The sequence below is a fragment of the Scomber scombrus genome, chromosome 17 (genome assembly GCF_963691925.1).
Source record: "Scomber scombrus chromosome 17, fScoSco1.1, whole genome shotgun sequence".
NCBI classification, from domain to species: Eukaryota; Metazoa; Chordata; class Actinopteri; order Scombriformes; family Scombridae; genus Scomber; species Scomber scombrus.
The window spans coordinates 25,663,523-25,682,170 of NC_084986.1; the positions used below are offsets into that span (position 1 = coordinate 25,663,523).

At 39.6% G+C, this 18,648-nt stretch overlaps 1 protein-coding gene across 9 annotated transcripts in view; it reads right to left on the bottom strand.

Annotated features, from left to right (window-relative positions):
- Window positions 1-573: 573 nt before the first annotated feature.
- epha7 (eph receptor A7) overlaps window positions 574-18,648 on the bottom strand; it is a 90,191-nt gene continuing 72,116 nt past the window's right edge. For 4 of the 9 annotated variants that reach the window (XM_062437617.1, XM_062437618.1, XM_062437620.1 and 1 more), the window contains 9 exons: window positions 15,698-15,753; window positions 12,853-12,978; window positions 12,185-12,370; window positions 11,223-11,284; window positions 10,761-10,970; window positions 9,457-9,606; window positions 3,347-3,540; window positions 2,546-2,701; window positions 574-688 (listed from right to left, as the gene is read on the bottom strand). In XM_062437617.1, coding sequence (XP_062293601.1) covers window positions 574-688; window positions 2,546-2,701; window positions 3,347-3,540; window positions 9,457-9,606; window positions 10,761-10,970; window positions 11,223-11,284; window positions 12,185-12,370; window positions 12,853-12,978; window positions 15,698-15,753 — 1,255 coding nt within the window. Of the gene's footprint in view, window positions 689-2,545; window positions 2,702-3,346; window positions 3,541-9,456; window positions 9,673-10,756; window positions 10,971-11,222; window positions 11,285-12,184; window positions 12,371-12,852; window positions 12,979-15,087; window positions 15,093-15,697; window positions 15,754-18,648 lie in introns of all 9 variants that reach the window. The other 5 variants (XM_062437621.1, XM_062437622.1, XM_062437623.1 and 2 more) reach the window with 4 other exon arrangements.

Below are 18,648 nucleotides of genomic sequence, written 5' to 3' on the forward strand. Positions count from 1 at the left end.
GTTGTCAAGTCCAAATATAGAAAGAAAGAAAAAAAGAACTCTTGTATTTGCCACATGTCACTGCGACAGACACACACGCCAAAAAAAAATTGACAAATTAGAAAAGAAACAAGTGACTGAAAAAACACTGCAAGTAGACAATTAGTATTTTTGTTCTTTATAAAGAAAATCCTATTTGTGTGCACTTAAATCATTCATTATAAAACAGAAACTCCTTCAAGTGCGCCATTTTTGATATGTGGTTGAGTTCGTAAGCGCTTCTAAAAAAGGAGAAAAAAAAGAAAGAAAAGTAAGTCATCTCGTCCAGGTAGTTTCTCTTTTTTTTGTTGTTGTTGTTTTTTGCCCTTTTCCTCTCTTTAGCGCCCTTTTCAAAAGAGGCGGACCACAATCCTTCACTGAGGAACAAAGGAATGATTTCACTCCAGACACAGCCGGAAGAGTCAGACATAACAGATGTCCGTTTACTTTGACGGTTATCCCGGGTTCCGTCCCAGGCGCTGCTCCCAGATAAGTCCTGCTTTTTTTCTCCGTTGTTTTTTTTCCGCCCTGTCCGAGGCGGCCCGTCGCAGTCCATCACACCTGAACACCTGTGCCGTGAAGATGCAGCATCTGGGCTCTCATAGTCTGTATGCTGCTCATGATCTTTTTCTGATGTCCCACCAGCGTGATCCCCAAGCTCATCACGTCCCTGCGAGACAGGACAACACATCCATCAATGCACCGCCAACACAGTATGGGGGGGGGCAAAACAAGTGAGATTTACAGCCGCGGGTTTTTCATTATTGTGAGTGAGAAGTCGGAAAAGGCATCCAAAAAAAACAGCGGTCTTGTTTATGAATCTCAATAATAAATTTCACATGGTCAATTTCAAGGACGATGTATAAAAAAGTATCATCTGAAGTGTCGCTTTTTTATTGGTAAGTATGTTTGGAAAGTTTATTTGAACTCTCCAGAATTTTATGGGGATATGGAGATGGATGCTGACATCTGATGGTCATTGGAAGCTTAGCGTAACAACTTCAGGGTAAACCACAGTCTGGGCCGATGCTCATATTCAGCTGCTCTCAGCTAGTAAGAATGCAATAAACAGCAAAAAGAGTTCAAACGAGTTCAAGAACATTCATATGGAAAGTCGCTATATGAGAATGCTTGATATGGAATTATGGGAGACGCTATAGCACTCGCCACTCCGCTGCTGAGTTTCATCTTTTAACAGACGTACTGATCTTTTCTATTTTGTTGTTTTTTAAAAGGCAGATAACTCAATATTCTTGCAGATGTTTCACATAGAGAGCTGAACAGGAGGTAGCGTGCCCTTTAAAATCTTGAGCTTCATTAACAGTAGCTTAGCACTGTATAAAACAAGAATAGGTCAAAAGCTTGTATATGACTGGAGCGTGTGTGGTCAATTTGTGAAATTGTGGCCAATTTGTTACAGGGTTAGTCAGTGGTAGTGTCTATAATGTCAATTCCTAGAATTTAAAGGTCACGTGCAATTTTCTATAGTGGTCTAAGTAATATGTTGATAGTGTTCTGAAGTCACATCACATGATGTTCAGCAATGTTTGAGTCAAAAGAAAAAGGTTATTAATGCAGTTGTAAGAACACTTTCCACTCATAACTTGGGATGTTTGATTTAATTATAATAAAACTATTCTAATAATGCTCTTTCATCTGATTTGATCTGGAAATGTCTGTAAACATGTGTCAGCCATGTGTTCACATAGGAGTAGCATGCTAGGCTAACGGTCAGCTAACAGCTGTGTGAGTTTATATCTACTCTGTGATGTTTTTCAGAGCACACAAACACCATAAATACACCTGTCACCAGCCCTGCATGGAAACACTGTGGCTACACTTTATTTTTATACAGTCTATAGGCTACACACAGTACGGTACAGCTATGCTAATGATGCTAGCCAATGCTATCTAGCTGCTAATTGCCATGCAGGCTGGTAAAATAGATCCATCACATCTCTTTGTTGGAAAATGTGTGTTTAGAAAACTTATTTCAGGGCTGTGCTCTACTGTCAATGCCCCGAGGACATAATAGAAATTTGTGCTGATTCAGCCAATAGGAAATAAGTGAATGTAAAACAGTATGTCTATTATAATAAAAGACTCAAATCAGCAGAGTGATGAGGATGACATGGCTATATTGCCATACAGATGGAATTAGTACTGTGGAGATGTACATTATGCTGAATTCAACAAGGCTTCTTACAAAATATGATGTATTTAGTGTAAGTATAGTAATGAAACAGGGACATTCAGTTATATAGGCATGTTTCTAAAAAAGACTGTTTCTAATAAAGGCCTTGTTCTCTTTGCAATTGAGATAAATAAAGGCCCAGGCCACAATAATCCAAAGTTACGTTAACTTTTAAATCTCATGACACCAAAACTCTATCTGAATGCAAAATATTACAAAGTGGATTGGTTCGGAAGGAAGGAGGGAAATGTAGGTGAGATCACAGTCTAAATGTGGCTGGTATTAATGTCCTCTACTGATGCTTAACTCCTTCAAGGCTTCATATCTACTTACTCGATTGACATTCTGGCCACAGACTCCAAGGAACTGTAGCCAGCCGCTGTGAAGTTGTCTCTGTATCGCTCCATCTTGATGGCTTCCAGCCACTCTCCCACTGAGCGGAAAGCAGTGAAGTCTGGTGTGCTCTGATCTAACAGTGGACTAATTGGTCTGCAGGATGAGCACAGAGAGTTGTTTATGTCTTATGTGAAAAGGAAACGTTCCGCTAAAAAACACAATCAAGCAGGAGACGAGACAAAGCGGCGACCAGAGGCATCCAGCAGTGCAGTAAATTGTGCGAGGGGGGAAAATCTAGCTGATTGGAGGCTTCAATCAATATGAAATTCACAAACAGATGCAGCATGTCAGCTTTCTGCTTCTGAAAAATATTTTTGTCGATATCTTTTCAATCTGAATACATTCACCCCCATACAGTCCCCGTATAATAAAGTGCTTTTTAACCACTTGTAACCTTTGGGTCTCAATCTCAACCTGGCAAAGTATGTTCTGACTGCAAATAGAATTCATTTGATAAACGTCAGAGGTAGGTCTGGAGTTCCCACTGCACTTTAAAGTACCAGGAACTCATTATAGAGATTGATTTAAAAGCCCTGCTATTGACCATAAAGCCAAGGAAGCTGCTTTGGGGTATCGATCCCCCGGGATTTATCTTTCATCTGTGAACTACAGAGGCTAAATCATCCTCTGGACACTTTGGATCATCCACTAATGTGCTAAAATAAAAGTAAAACTTCTTTATTGCATGACGCCAAATTTTAAAAGGATTCATTCGGGGGGGGGTTTTATATTCCTCACCTTGTACATGTTCCCACTGGTGTTTTCAATGTGTTGGGATTGCGGATCATCTTATCGAGGATGCCGACTATCTGATCGAATTTGGGACGTTCAGCCCTGTCTTTCTGCCAGCAGTCCAACATCAGCTGGTGCAAGCCTGGAGGACAGTCCATGGGGGCTGGAAGACGGTAGCCCTCCTCTATAGCCTTAATGACCTGGAGAATATAAAACAGATTGAGTCATTAGTGTCAGAATTGAGTATCAACCTATCACTAACCCCGACTATGACCATGACCTTTTATTGTAACCTTTTAGTATAAACCTAACCCCAACTATAATCATAACCTCTTAGTATAAACCTGATCCTTACCCCAACAATGACTATAACCTTTAGTATAAGCTTTTAGTGTAAAATTGATCCTAACCCCAACCTCTAACTCTTTACTAGTGTCCTTTATTATTACCTCTAACCATTTAGTCTCACAGTTCACCTGCATAGCCAGAGGTGTGCCCAGATGTACTTGTGCCATGTAAATTTCAAGCTGGCACATCCAACATCATCATAACATCTGGTGGAACCAGCAGCCCCGCCCAGCGCCCACATATGAACCCATCTGTGATTGATGTAACTTTTGACCTGTGAAAGATTGTCACACTCTCTGACAGGCTGTGATGCTGAAGTGACTACCGTGATGTGTCACAGCTGACACCGCTCTGTCACAGCATCATCTCTTGACTCAGGTTTTTTTTGTTTGGTATTGGCCAAAAATACTAGCGAGAGCAGTTGGAGGAAGAATAAATGAGTTATAATCTAAGAGTGGAAGGAAGGTGGCTGCTCTTCTTATCACATGCTACATAGTTAAGCACTTGTTTTCCATTGTGAAACAGATCAAAACAAGTAACAGTGCCACGATGCTCACAGGCCGACTGAACAGTTAGTCACTTCTTTCATTTGGAAAGGAGCTGACAAACACTTTGGTTTACAATTCAATGATTTCATTGTTCAAGACCAAGCACCACCGATTTTGCACTGTGATGCTCTGGTATGTACTTTATATTGCTCTTGTAGTCTATGTAAGTCATATTAATGTGCTCTATGTATAAATTTTGCTTTTTGATGGTAGTGGTAAATTTTGAAATGGGACCTTCTGGTGCAGCCAATTGTGTTCTTGGCTGAGGGATTGTGAATGTAATGATAGTTCACTGTATAAATGAAGCTAACATTTGTTAATCTCACACTTTGCTATATTGTTGGATACATGATGCTTATCTTATATAATTCATCTAAGTGGCACAATGTTGTGGCATTGTGCAATAGCTTATAGTCCTAGTCTTTGTGTGGTTACGCTTGCTATTAGAAAATCAGAAGTGATGTAATTACATGTTCAGTGGGTTTGAACACTGTAGTCGCCACACTCCAGGTTTAACACTACTTTTATGCAACAGTTGTGGTATAGTGTAATACTGGGGAAATCATTGCAGCATTAAATGAAGAAACAATGCTGCAGCTCACCTCTGCCACTTTATCTCATGTTGCTAAGCAACAGCAAACAAAACCAGTAGCTTGCTGTGGATACAATGTATAATAAGCACATGTTTTAATGAGATCTTGAAATAAGAGTAAAACAACTGCTGTGGTTGATCTACAAATCACTTCTTACACACATTAGATTCAACAGACACATCTAAATAAATACCTCAACACTACTGTCATTGTTAGGGTAAGTTTGAGGGGGAAAACCCCCAACCTGAACCCCTAACCATTAGTGTCACCCTAGCTCTAACTCTTACTGACAAAGTGAATAATCTCCTGCTCTTCATGACCCTTTCATCCTTTAATCACCAACTTTGTGAGCAGTGTTGGAGCTTAATCATTTCATGGGTACCTACAGCAGATGTCGTGCATCAAGGACTTTCGGGCCTAACTAGATTTGATGGTTGTGTGCCAATTTTGTTAGAGCAAATGGGAACATGAGGACTCAAAGCGGAAATTCAAAGCAGCCGATGAGCTCTGAGCACTAATTGTGAAGCGACGGGTTTCTCATTATATCCCATTTCATCATACATACCAATATTCCACTCAGTTATTTAGTATCTCATATCTAACAACTTTTTACTACAGAAATGAGGCTTGTCTTTGCCTGTGCTATAGGGGAAGCCTTTCTACACAAAGCACTGTCTGAAAAATACAGTTTTAAAGGGGTATTCCACTGATTTTCCCTTTCCAGGTCAATTTTCTCAGCCTGTGAAGTCACGTTTGTCCGATGAAGGGTTAGAAACTACAAACTGATTACAGAAAGCCTGGATTTCAAACTGGAGTTGACAAGTTTGGAAGATGTGGGTGTTTACAAGACTGAGAAGGTCTAACCAGAGAGTTGCATCATGGGAAGTGTAGGATCCAGTACTTTTGGAGCTTGCTGTATATTAGCAGCTAAGTCTGAATATCTTAACCATGATTTATAAACCATTCATCCAACGTGATCTAAGTGCAATATTGTTTGAGTTATGTTATACATTTACATTACATACATTTAACTCACCAGTTCCATTGCTAAGACCTATAGACACTATATCCCGACAGATATATCAGTCCACTGATATTGGCCGATCACGGATATATATATTGGTATTGGCGTATATGTTGTCCAATATGTGTCAACATTTTTAAAGATATATAAGCAGCATTTTATATATAAAATGATCCTTTTTCTTAATTATTAAAATTATCAATGAAGTTTACTCTTTTTGTTTTCTGATGCCACAATAAGGTTTATTCCTAACCTGTAACCATGTCTTCATTACATATATTTGTCACATTTGATTGATCATTGTAAAAAATGTGTATTCATGTATATATTCTAGAAGTATATATGAGCCAATATATTGAGTATTGGCATCAGCCCCAAAAATCCATTATTGGTCGAGCCCTAATAGACACAATGACAAATGATGGCTTAACAGTACAAAAAGGTCCAAAAGGAGAAGTTTCAAACAAAATCCCAGTTTATCCTAGTTATTGAAACCACTTGTATATAAAAGTGAATATTAATCTAAACTGACCCAACCATGACTTTTGAAGAACAGACTGATGACTTGGGTGGATGCACCATGAACTCTGTCGAGTCACCACATTCCTACATCAGCACAAAATGTTCCCACAAATCAACATTAATGAGATTCAGCGTGTAATGAAGGAATAAACCTTCCTCGGATGGGCCCCGTTAAAAAGCTTGAGTTATTTATTCAGCTCAGGCACATCACCAAAAGAAAAAAGAAAAAAAAAATCAGACCTCTTCTATAATATATAGATCCTGAAAAGGTTACACACGCTTATGTTTTGCCTTGACTTGATTATCGCTATTCTCCTATCGCCGGTCTCCTGCCGTCACTAAGTGCTAAGCGCTGCAGCGAAGCTTTTAACCAACTTTTGAGGAGATGGGATCATGTTACATCCATCCGTATCCCTCTTCACTGGCTCGCTGTGAGTTTTTAGAATTGATTTCAAGATTTCACAGATAACATTTTACGCACTACAGGGTCGGATTTCTGCTTACATTGTAGATATGTTGTTTCTTATTTGCCACAGTGAGAGCAATCTTCATATGTCTAAACAAAAGCGCTATATGTATACAGCTCTGATGAATAATAGAAGAGATCTCTACAGAGCCTCTAAACCTGATCTATTGTCACTCTGCATCACGCATGCAGTTTAGCACGGAGTTCATTAAAAGTCGATGCTGTGAGAACAGTAGGCGCAGCGGGCACTTTGATTTGAGCCACTAACTCTCCCTTCCTTTATTGTGAGGATAAGCAGCTATGTACAATTCTGCATATATTCATCAGCTATTCCTGTCAGGGCCGCTCAGACAAGAATGAGTCATGGAGGGAAAAGGTGTCAAAACAGTAGAACCGTTGGGAAAAATGCAAATAATGTTCCTCCTGCATCCCCGGAGGATGTTTGCTGACGTCTTGACAAAGCGCAACAATTTCTGACATTGATGTCTGTCAAGCAGCGGACAGTCAGAGCGCCACGTACGCCGTTTTAACGCCCAGCCGACTTGTTTAGCATTTCTAACATCTGATCGTTCAATCAGCTGGCCTCTGCTTTAAAGAGCGCCAGAGAATCTTAATCATGTTTGATGCTTTGCTTGCTAAACTCCGGGCCCTGTATAGGAATCTTCAGGCCAGAACTCACTTGCCTTCCACTATCAATCAAAATGTGTCAAGTGTCCGACAATAAGGAACAGCTTCAAGTGGTGTGGCGCAGTTGGACTCCCTCGGTCGGAGTTGGCAAGAAAGCAGGCGACAGCACTCAGAAAACTGCGGGTGAGTGAGTCATTAGGGTAATTTGTGACATTTGTAAAAAAAAAAAAGAAAAAAAGAAGTGCAGGACTTTGAAAAAGTGAGGATGTTCTTTGAAGGAGAAAAGTGTGGGCGATGTCAGACATCAGCTCTGATAATTAACTTGATGGTAAGGCACAAAAATGATAGTCTTGGTTATGAATCATGGTTTTAGACATCACATTTGTCTTATCCAGTCTCTGATTGGATCTCAGCAAGAAATAGAGTTGAGCTGGGCAAATGTTGTAGGTCCCACATGGTTTCAGTAACATGGACCCCCCACGTGAAGCCTGATAAGACATGTAAGTGGGCTAAGCGGACATGAGCATAAACAGGGCAAATTGTATGGGCCCCATATTGTTTCAGAAACATGGGCCCACATGTGAAGCACAAGTGGGCTGGCTAAATGGGCCCCATCTAAGGTCCATTCTGATCCCACTTCGATATGGGCAATCGTATGGGGCCTATATGGATCTCACCCAGTTAGGACCTACCTGAAACCCAGTCAGAACCCACTTGAAGCCCATATGGGCAAACATAGTTGGGGCCACCATGGAAACTGCAGACAAATCCACTTGGGACCCATAATTGCAGTCCAAATTTAACCCTTACGTGGCCCACATGGTCATGCTGGCTGGGGTGTTTCTTTTTTACTTTATTTGACCTATTCAGAGCTGTATTTTAAGTGGCTAAAGACATTCTATGACATCACTTTGACATCATCAGCTATTTTCTCACTTTAAAGGCTCCTCCACAGAGCGTTATTCAACTGTGATCATGGGGTTTAGCAGCACTAACCATGACGAGCAAATTGATCACAATGCGTAAAATGGTAAAGCGGAATTCCCCTTTAACATCAGAGCTCATCTACATACATATTTTGACTTCTACGTCTAAAAAAAGCAACGAGCGCAAAGCAAACGGAACAAGAGTCGGTTGCTGTGTAATTGCTTTTAACCATAAGTTATTATAAAGTTTTAAAGATGTCTGAATCGAAACCATTCGGCATGACAAATGCTTTCCACTTCTGTTGTTTATATTATTAAAAGCATCGAATCTGCGTTTCTCAGGGTTCCATTTTTATGCACGTCCCATTTCATGACTGTTTCTCCTTCAAACAGATTCAAAGTGCGTGGCAGAGAGACGTCTTGAACTAATTAAGCCCAAGGTTACCGTCCCCATCGAGCGCTTCTCACGAGGCTTCTCAAAGAAGAACCACAAACTGGGATTTTTTTTTTTTTGTCTTTGATTTTATGTGTGTTAGTGGGATGACTTCATTAGGGATAATTACTGTAGGGATGAATCTGGGAAAAATCTTGCATTCTCATAATTCATAACCTCTTTTAGATGCTAGTTACTGACATAGTAATTCACTACTCTCCCTATGCTTTGTGTTTATTTATAAGCAATCATTTATAGTTTTGAAGTGAATAAAAAAATTGGTAAAAAAAAGTTGCACATGACAAGTTTACTGAGCCCGTTGTAATGAACTCATATGACTTTTTAAGTTCTTTTGTTCAACTAAAATAAAAATATATCGAATTTACAGCAACATAAAAGAGATAAAAGCAGCAAAACTATGTTGGGCATTGCTGCTTGATAAATTATTAAATATTAAATTATTAAATATGCTAATTGCCATATGTGCTGTAGCAAAGCCACCAAAGAGAATATGAGTTTAAATGAAAATTAGTGACAATGTGTGTCATGATAACAAATGGCAAAGTCAATATGTGTAAATATCTATCATATCTCAATGCAATGACTTCATATCACACATAGTAACTCACATCTTGGTTGGACATGTCCCAGTAAGGCCGTTCCCCATAGGACATGACCTCCCACATGACAATGCCATAACTCCACACGTCGCTGGCCGAGGTGAATTTACGATACTGGATGGCTTCCGGTGCGGTCCATCGGACGGGTATTTTGCCACCCTGTTCAGTAAAATGCAGGTCAGTGGCTGGAGTAAAGATCATATTCATAACATCCTGCATCTTCCCCTAAAACATAAATTAAGAGTTTTACAGTTACACACAGGGTCAGAACACACACAATAAATATATAACAACTTTTTCAAAAAACACAAGTATAGATATTGCACCACTTTCTAATGAGGCACTATCTATACAGGCTTTATAAGATGTGATTAACACTTTATTAATGCTTTATAGATCAGTTATAACTCATTGAAAAGAACATTTTTATTTTACTTTTATTGGCTTGATAGCAGCTGCAATACTTTTTTTTAATCCCAGGAACACTGAACTTTACTTTGTAATCCCAGGAACATTACACACTTGTATATAGTATCAGGAATTTATACATATTGCAGATTTATATAATTGCAGATTATTTAAAACAGATCATGTTTATTGTACATAGTATTTTATTTTATTTATTTTTATTTTATTTAATTATTATTATTATTTATTTATTTAATCACTTTCACCATTACAAGGCTACTATTGTGTCAGTGTATGAATTTCTCCGTAGGGGCATCAATAAAGAGACTTTACCTCATTCCATATTTCTTTAATAGTAATTGATTCCTATTGTGTTTGTCTTCATTAGTACACTGGATTTATTGTTTTGTATGATTTGTTTTTTCTTTAAAAATCATATTTTTTCCACTTTTCATTTACATTGTATGGATTTTGGCACATATTATTGTTCCATTTTCTTAATTATTGATGGTGCAACTGCCTCAGGTGTTTGTGTTTTTGCTCCTCTTTCGATTGGTTGTTGCAGTCTGACTTCTTGTGTAAATAAGTTGTCATGCTGTGAATGAATTTGACACTCGACAAAGGTCAGAAATGTTGTTGAACACTTCGGATTCAACTTGGAAACCCCAAAGTGGCTCAAAACTGATCCATAAAGCATTAGCACATGATAAGATTATTAGTTACAACTTAATAAAGTGTGCTTTATTAGAAAGTGGTGCTTGTTTTGCATATTGAAAATGGTGCAGACTGCATGGGCGTGCACCCGTACTTCTGCTCTATTTTCATGCAGCGGCTGTGACTTGATTAGAGAATTCAGACAGGGGGATTCTGGGCAGAGAAAAAGACGAGTGCTTTAATTGACTCACAGTTGTTGTGTAGACAGCCTCGGGATCGTCGTCTATCACCCTTGACAGGCCGAAGTCAGACACTTTACATACGAGATTGCTGTTGACAAGGATGTTTCGTGCGGCCAGATCTCGATGGATGTATCCCATATCGGAGAGATATCTCATTCCCGCCGCTATGCCCCGCAGCATCCCCACCAACTGGATGACTGTGAACTGACCGTCGTGTTTCTGCACAAACACAGCGGCACACACACAGAGATAGAAAACACACAGGGGCCGGGTCAGTCGTCTTCACTGACCATGAGGGAAATGTAGGTCACGAGCAAAGCACTGCAGCAGCTCTAGCACAAGATTTATGATATTTATGCGATGCACAGATCCTGCTGCAGACTGCCTGCTCTCTGGGACTTTTCTAGAAAAGGGGAAGGAAAAGTTGTTTTTTTTTTTAAATGCCTCCTGCACATCGAAAGTGATACTCACCCTGAGGAAAGCATCTAATGAGCCGTTCTCCATGTACTCAATGACAATCATCACTGGCTTTCCTGGAGAAAAAGAAAAAAGGTGGACACAAAAGTAGATGATTAATTGATTTCTAAATGTTATTTGCTTAGAAACCTCCGCACAATAAATAAACAACTATGCTTCCAAGTTATTTTTAGCTGTTTGTTTTATTGGCTTTTAATTAAAAGTTACCATCTGCTCTTTTTATTAGAGTGTCTTAATGAGAAAATGTTAAACAGAGAGAGAGTGGCTAATTTAATCAGATGTGATGTCACTCTAAGTGCTGCGCTTATACCTGCCAAAGCTAAACAAACTCTAAACCAGAGGTCACTAATAATAATAAATATTGAGGTTTGTGAAATTTTGTCTGAGCGTTTCTATTTTAACAGGCGCAGCTTCTCCATCTATTACGGTAAAGTGGAGCGGCCCTCAGAAACTCACAGACCACTGTGCATAGCCAATCGTCTCATGTGACGCTAATCAGCCAATCAAATCCGTGCATTCGGACATGCAGAGAGACTCGACTGTCAGTTATTAGATGTGAAATTAAATTTTAAGTTTAAAAGTAAAAAGGGATTCTTTTTTATTTTTCTAAAACTAAGCACTTTATTCACAATCAAAAGCTTTATGCAATGCACTTTATTTTGAAATGCCATCTTTATTTGAATGTATTTATCTTTTAGTTTTTTTATTCTTATTTTATGTATTTAATTATTTCTTTGAATCCCACTAGTTGAGTGTAAATACTAATAAATGAATTTTACTGTATTTATGTGACAGTCTACAATCTAGCCACTAGACACAGATGCTGATGGAACTACAACGCTACTTCAAGCTACTGAAAAATAACACAGACATTATGATGTTCTGGACCTTTACTTGAGGACGTTTTCACTAATTGGACCTCAGTGAATTTTAACACCCCCGCTTTACAGTTTTACCTCTCGTCACGACCCCCTCCAGATGGACGACGTTGGGATGGTCGAACTGCCCCATGATGCTCGCTTCGCACAGGAAATCCCGCCTTTGCTTCTCAGTATAACCCACTTTTAAGGTCTTGATGGCGACCGACACGTCCCTCTTTCCGGGCAGCTTGAGCCGACCGCTGCACACCTCTCCAAACTCTCCTGTGCCGGAAACCATTTGTGAGTGAGTGTTATAAAAAAAGAAAAAAATCAAGCACTTCACAATGACAAATTTATTAGTGTATTTTGAGACAAAGCAGCTGTGTGGTGGTGGAATACAAATTGGAGTGCGACATCTTGTTATACTCAGGGGAGTGTAACCGAGACCTATAATAAGACATGCTAGAGATGCATACTGTCATTGATCGCCTCTGTAAAAACCCATGTGGCAGCAATTTTTCAGCTGTGTGTGTGTGTGTGTGTGTGGGGGGGGGGGGGGGGGGAATCATTGCGCCTGCCTCTACGAGAAGCAGCCCACACATTAATTGCAATGAACTTTTTCCCCTCTTTCCAATTGGGCCATCAATATACAATGCATAAAGCTGTGTCCCTACTCAAGGTGTAAATATTTGGCTGTCAGCGTGATATATGAGAGCACGGAGTGACTAAACAGAAAGAAGCTGAGAGACAGAGGATGGGCTCACCTGCTCCAATAACCCGCTCGATTTTAATGCAGGAGGCATCCAGCTCCTTGGCAAATTGATGGACAGCCCTGTTCGGGTCCTCGTAGGTTTCAGGGTCAATGTACGTTTTGGTGCCTGGAAATTTAACTGTAGAAAGGTAAGAGGATTACTGTTACGATTAAATATGCACACTGCGCACCCTCGGCCGGCGGGCGCTTGACAGGCAAACGATTACTAAGACCAGTGATTCAGAGGGAATTGCTGAACAGAAGAGAAGCGGCCGAGTGTCAAAAAAGAGGGTTTTTTTCACATCAGGAAAATTCATTATAAAAAAATAAGGGAAGCCACGATTTGAAGGCTTTTATGAGGCTGTCGGTTACCTTTCACCTCCCTGCAGCTGAGACTACCTCACCGAAATCTGCCTCTAAAGATAAATCTACAGATAAATAAATCTGTTTTTCTGTACATTTTCAGTTACTCTCTTAAATATGAACAGCGTGCTAAAAAAGTGTTCTTATTGATTAAATCTGTGTGCTTACAGCTATTTGCAAGTTTACTTTTAATGAAAGCAAAGAAAGGCCAAAATAATATAAATTCTATGTATTGAGACACAGAAGGCTGAATGTTAAAAAATGTAAATATGGGAGATTATTTTACCTTGAAAAGCATCCATCTGGATTCATGTATTTTGAATTATGCTATTTTTTTTCCATTAAAGTTACATAAGGTAGTTTTGAGTTTGGAAGTTTAATCAGTTCAATTTCAGCAACTTTTTTTTTTTGACTGGATGGAAAATTGAACTTCAGTATATGGGACAGTTGTACATTCTGTCTTTATTTGTTAATCGTAAGTATAGAGAGAAAGATGAAAAGAAAGTTAAAAAAAATCAAACATTTCAACTCTATACATTAAAATTCTTACTTTGAACATTCAGACTTTAATACTTTTGGCCTTTTTTTGCTTCCATAATTTGAACACCCTGGGTTTCACCTCTCTATATACATGCAGGCTGTGCTCCCATCTGATTGGTGGAGGATTTTAAGGCTTGACAGGTACTCTGCAGACACTATCAGAGCTTAAAAAAAAACAAAAAAACCCAGCTGTACTTCCTTTGCATGTCATTTCATATTCTCTAAAAGAGACACCAATTAAACTTCAGTCATAGATAAGAACAGTATAAGAAATATGAGATTAATGAATTTTTAATTATTTTGTTAGGCTGCTGTAATTATGGAGAGCATACTAGCCAATGACAGCACAATGGCATCATCTATTATTATGTAAGGTTTATATGATTATTTATACATAGCATTAAATATACATATGAACAGTGTATCAATGACATCATAAATTATATTTTGCATTCTTTTGGGTGTGGAACCAAAACGACCTTCTGACTTCATGTGTCCCTCTCTCTTCTGAAAGCAAACCTACAGCCTTGATTACAAATATCGGCGCCTCCGGCAGGCAGTTTGGGGATTTTCTTAAAATTGGAGCCCGTTTCCGTCTCAAATAACAATGATATGGGAGCACTTCATGAATATCCATGAAGTGAGAGGGTGAAGCAGTTTTGTAGAAAATAAGAAAAACAAATAGAGTTAGAAAAGAAAAAGGCCAGAGATGGGAGGAGGGTGGTAAGGGGGGGGGGGGGGGGGGGGGGGGTGGTGGCGAGTTATCGTTTTGCACGGTGCTCCGAATTAGCAGCAAATTACCGTATTATGCGCTATGAAGTGAACAGACCACTCATAAGGGCTATTACATGATGCATTTTATATTCCAGGGATAACAATATAACTGTCACATTTCAAATTTAATGAGATTGGATAAACACACCGAAACAACACGAGTGAGTCCGGCTTGCAGAGATGCTTATTCTCTGTGTGGAGGCAAAGGCGAGTTAACTAATCCGGTAGCGTAAATATAACAAATGCATTGAGCTCCGCCGACAACTGAGATTTCCCTCCTCTTGCTCCCATAATTGCTTCGTCCATCCGAGATGTCAGCGGATCTGACTCTGGATGTCTTATCGAGACTTCCTGGCAAACAAATTGGGTTAACTTGTTGAATATGTGCGCTATCTGGTTTCTGTTGCCCTGGCAGCCTCTCGTCATTTGATACCGCGCAGTCTATCACTCCATTAAGCTCTGCATTAGACTTGTTTGTGTTTTCTCCAACTTATTTCTTTTTAATTTTCTGTATCAGGTGGGAGCTGTGAGCTGCTGAGGTGGATCCGTCAGATACTTAGCAGAAGCCAACCTGGGCTTACCGGCTCTGCCTCTGCTTTAGCTGCACACTTTGTGACACCCCTGACCCTTTGTTTCCAAATCAGCGCTATGCCTACAGTGCGGATCATTACAGCTCCACTCTGGGAAGCTGTCTGCAGCTGGATCTCCAGGGGCATCATTAGGGGGTGGTGTATCAGAGTTAGAAAAAAACCCCTTCTTACTGATAGAAGGCATCTAGAAGCAGCACCTACGACAAAGCAAACTGTGCGTGTGTGTTTGTGGGTACACCAGAGACTCTGTGTGTCGCTTGCTAAAACTGTCTGCTGGCTTCTGAGCTCCTCTTCCTCAACGGGTCAACCTCGACTCCCTCCCTGACAGCTGTCACATTCACGCGTTTGTAGCTGCCTGACTTCTTCATCTCGGCAGCCTGAGTCGAAGCAATCAGTAGCAGATGTTAGCCTGACGGTTCCCGGCTTCCACTCAAATCAAATGAACTGGGATAAAACAGTCATGCCTGTGGGTGCTAATGGGTTTTAAGGCACCCTTGGTGTTTAGTATGCAGCGATGGAAACCGTCTGTGTAAGTGTGTGGACGTATATTTATATATTTATGTATGTATGTGTGTGGGTTTGGGCACTCACACTGGAAGTAGAGCTCCTCATCTCCTTCCTGATCCGCTTTGCTGTACCCGCAGTGCCTGAATCGAGGGGGAGGAGGGGGAGAGGAAGAGAGTGGCAGAATCAACTGATTGTGTGGAGGAAATAAACGCCCTAAATTACAAGAATTTTAATGCGGCAGCTAATGCCGCGCATGACAAATCTCTTAAGAAACCCAGCTGAGCAGCACGAGCCTGTGAACCCCAACAGCCTCGCTGGAGTATCTAATCATGTAACATATCAAATAATGCATGCACTGTAAAGGAGCGTTCAACATGTCTTGTAATATTAATTTGGTTGATATGAACATGTTGAAGGTTCCCCCGCGAGCAGGTGAGCTGCTGCAACAAGGTCGGTCTTTGAGTATGAAATGAAAAAAAAAAAAAAAAACGTGGGAAGGTGGAATTTCACAAGTGATGGACATGCACTTACTGTACATTACACTTGTCTCCACTGCTCATACTGTATATATTTAACCCTTTGAACCCCAAGCTGTTGGTTTGAGGATATAACTCAAAAATACCAATCAGTTGTTCTAGGAAGGTTTTAAGAAAAGAAAAATAAGAAAAAAAGAGGCTTTCGGAATTTATATATATTTGAATGTATATGTATATATTTATAAATGTGTGAATGTAAGTGTAGGTGTGGGTGTGCACGTGTATTTTTTGTATATATATTAGTACTTATATAGGTCATTAGGAGTATTTTGGGAATAATTATTTCTAAATGATGTGGATACACTTTCACTTTCAACTTGTTTAATATTCCCTTATTACTGAGACTGTTATATGTTGTGTTTGTTTTAAATTTTTAAAAAAATCAATAAATAAAGCATTGAAAAAAGAGGCCTTCACAATTTGAAATTATTTGGATGGCAAATGTCTGTATATAGAGCAGCTCAGGAGAATGTTCCAGAAAATGTAAGAAGCATGTTAATAGAACATTTTGAGCCTCAAGAAATATTGATAATGTACAACAACAACAAAAAAAGCTGATTTTCAAGGATTAAGTCCTGTTTTTCCTCTTTGTCTTATAAAATAGCAACAAGGAAGGTGCTCAGAGTTTCTAAAGTAGAAGTTATTTTATTTCAAGGCTGAGATGAACAAGAAAGTCTCCAACTTAAATCATGAGCACAAAAACTGAGCAGCTGCATTAAAAAATACTGCGTCTGGTCCTTTGATAAATAGTCAAAGAAGCCTGAGTACATCAACATGTGAGTCGACTGGGAGATTGAAACATCAAATAGTGAGGTTAACATTCTTTAGCATATGCCTCTAATGTGAAGCAGAACTTAAAGATTGCCTGAATATAGTGCTGGAACATAAAAGTTGAAATAACATAAATCTATAGTAGCATTTAACTCTCACACACTGCTCATATTCTGACCCGTCCTCATAATTAGTCTCTATAACAAACTTCTGAATCACAATTAATTCATAAATACATCATCAGTCACAGATAAACATGATTCATCCTTAATGAAACTTTCAGGGAGCAGGAAAAAGTTTTTTTTTTGCTTTTATGGGGAAAACTATAAATAAATAAACCTATATTATGGTCATTTTTGTATGATGATTTTTGATATTTTGGATGCTTCAAACACACTACAAAAATGTTTTTAAAAAGTTGAAATATTACTTTTTTTTGTATGTTCTGGGCCACATTCAATTTCAGGCTACTAGACAAAAAATTAGTATTTTTTACAGCTTTTAGATGTAAAAAAAATGGACAAATTTAACCCTGAACAGTATGTAAGGGTTAATTGAGCATGAGTTTTGGCACGACAGCACCTATGATGTCAACAGGAAATGCAGTGTTGCTATTTGTGGGCTCCCAACCAGCATGTCCATGTGGGCCCCATAAGGGTTAAATTTGGGCTGCAATATGGGTCCCACGCAGGTTTGTCTGCAATTTCCATGGTAGCTCCACCTCTGTTTTCCCACATGGGCTTCATGTGGGTTCTGACTGGGTTTCAGGTGGGGCCCAGATGGGTGAGTTACACATGTGGGGCCCTGTTTATGCCCATGTCCGCTGAGCCCACTTACATCCCTTATGGGGCTCATACAGTCAGCCCACATGGGCTTCACATGTTGGGTCCATGTTACTGAAACCATGTGGGACCCGCAAAATATGCCCAGTTCAAGCCCATGTCCACTCAGTACCCACGTAGCCCACATTTAACCCATGTGGGGCCCACATGGACATGCTGGCTGGGTTGCTCCTGCATTCTGTTGTTGTATTATAAAGCTGGATATTTATATATTATTCAAATATAACATTTAGGTGAATCTGCACTATAAGATTTCATGATGCAACATGGATCTACAGACAAGAATCAACCAGATTACTTTTGAAACTAGAGAAAATGTGATGTTTGTAAAGCAAAATGTAAGATAAGATATAGATTTACATGATTTTTAAATGTATGTTTGGATGCTTCTATTTCGTCTATCCTGGCAGAATGTGTGTGATGTCTGTACATTCTGCTTTGTCTGAATTATGACTCAGAGAGGAATGAGATTTTTTGACACAAAACCTGCCAATCCTGTGTGTGTGTGTGTGTGTGTGTGTGTGTGTGCACCCGCCCTGGGAGGCAAATTCTGATGAAACCACCATGAACAGCGAGCTCTGATGAAGTGCCATCCGTGCAGATGAAAACACAGATGAAGTATGTGAGGGAATGGTAATAATGACAGTGGTCAGGGTGCTTTATGATAGTGGGGGGGAGAAAAAAAAAAAAAAGCAGCACTATACTTCATCGTGTCCTCACACACACTCACACACTCTCTCTCACACACACACACACACACACACAGACAGGAACGCAGAGCCAAAGCTTTCTCGCTCTGGAATACTTGTCTCATAATGGCTCTGCAAAAATAGCTTAAAAAATTTGTCGGGGGGCGGAGGGAGGGAGAAAAAAAAAAAAAAGATCA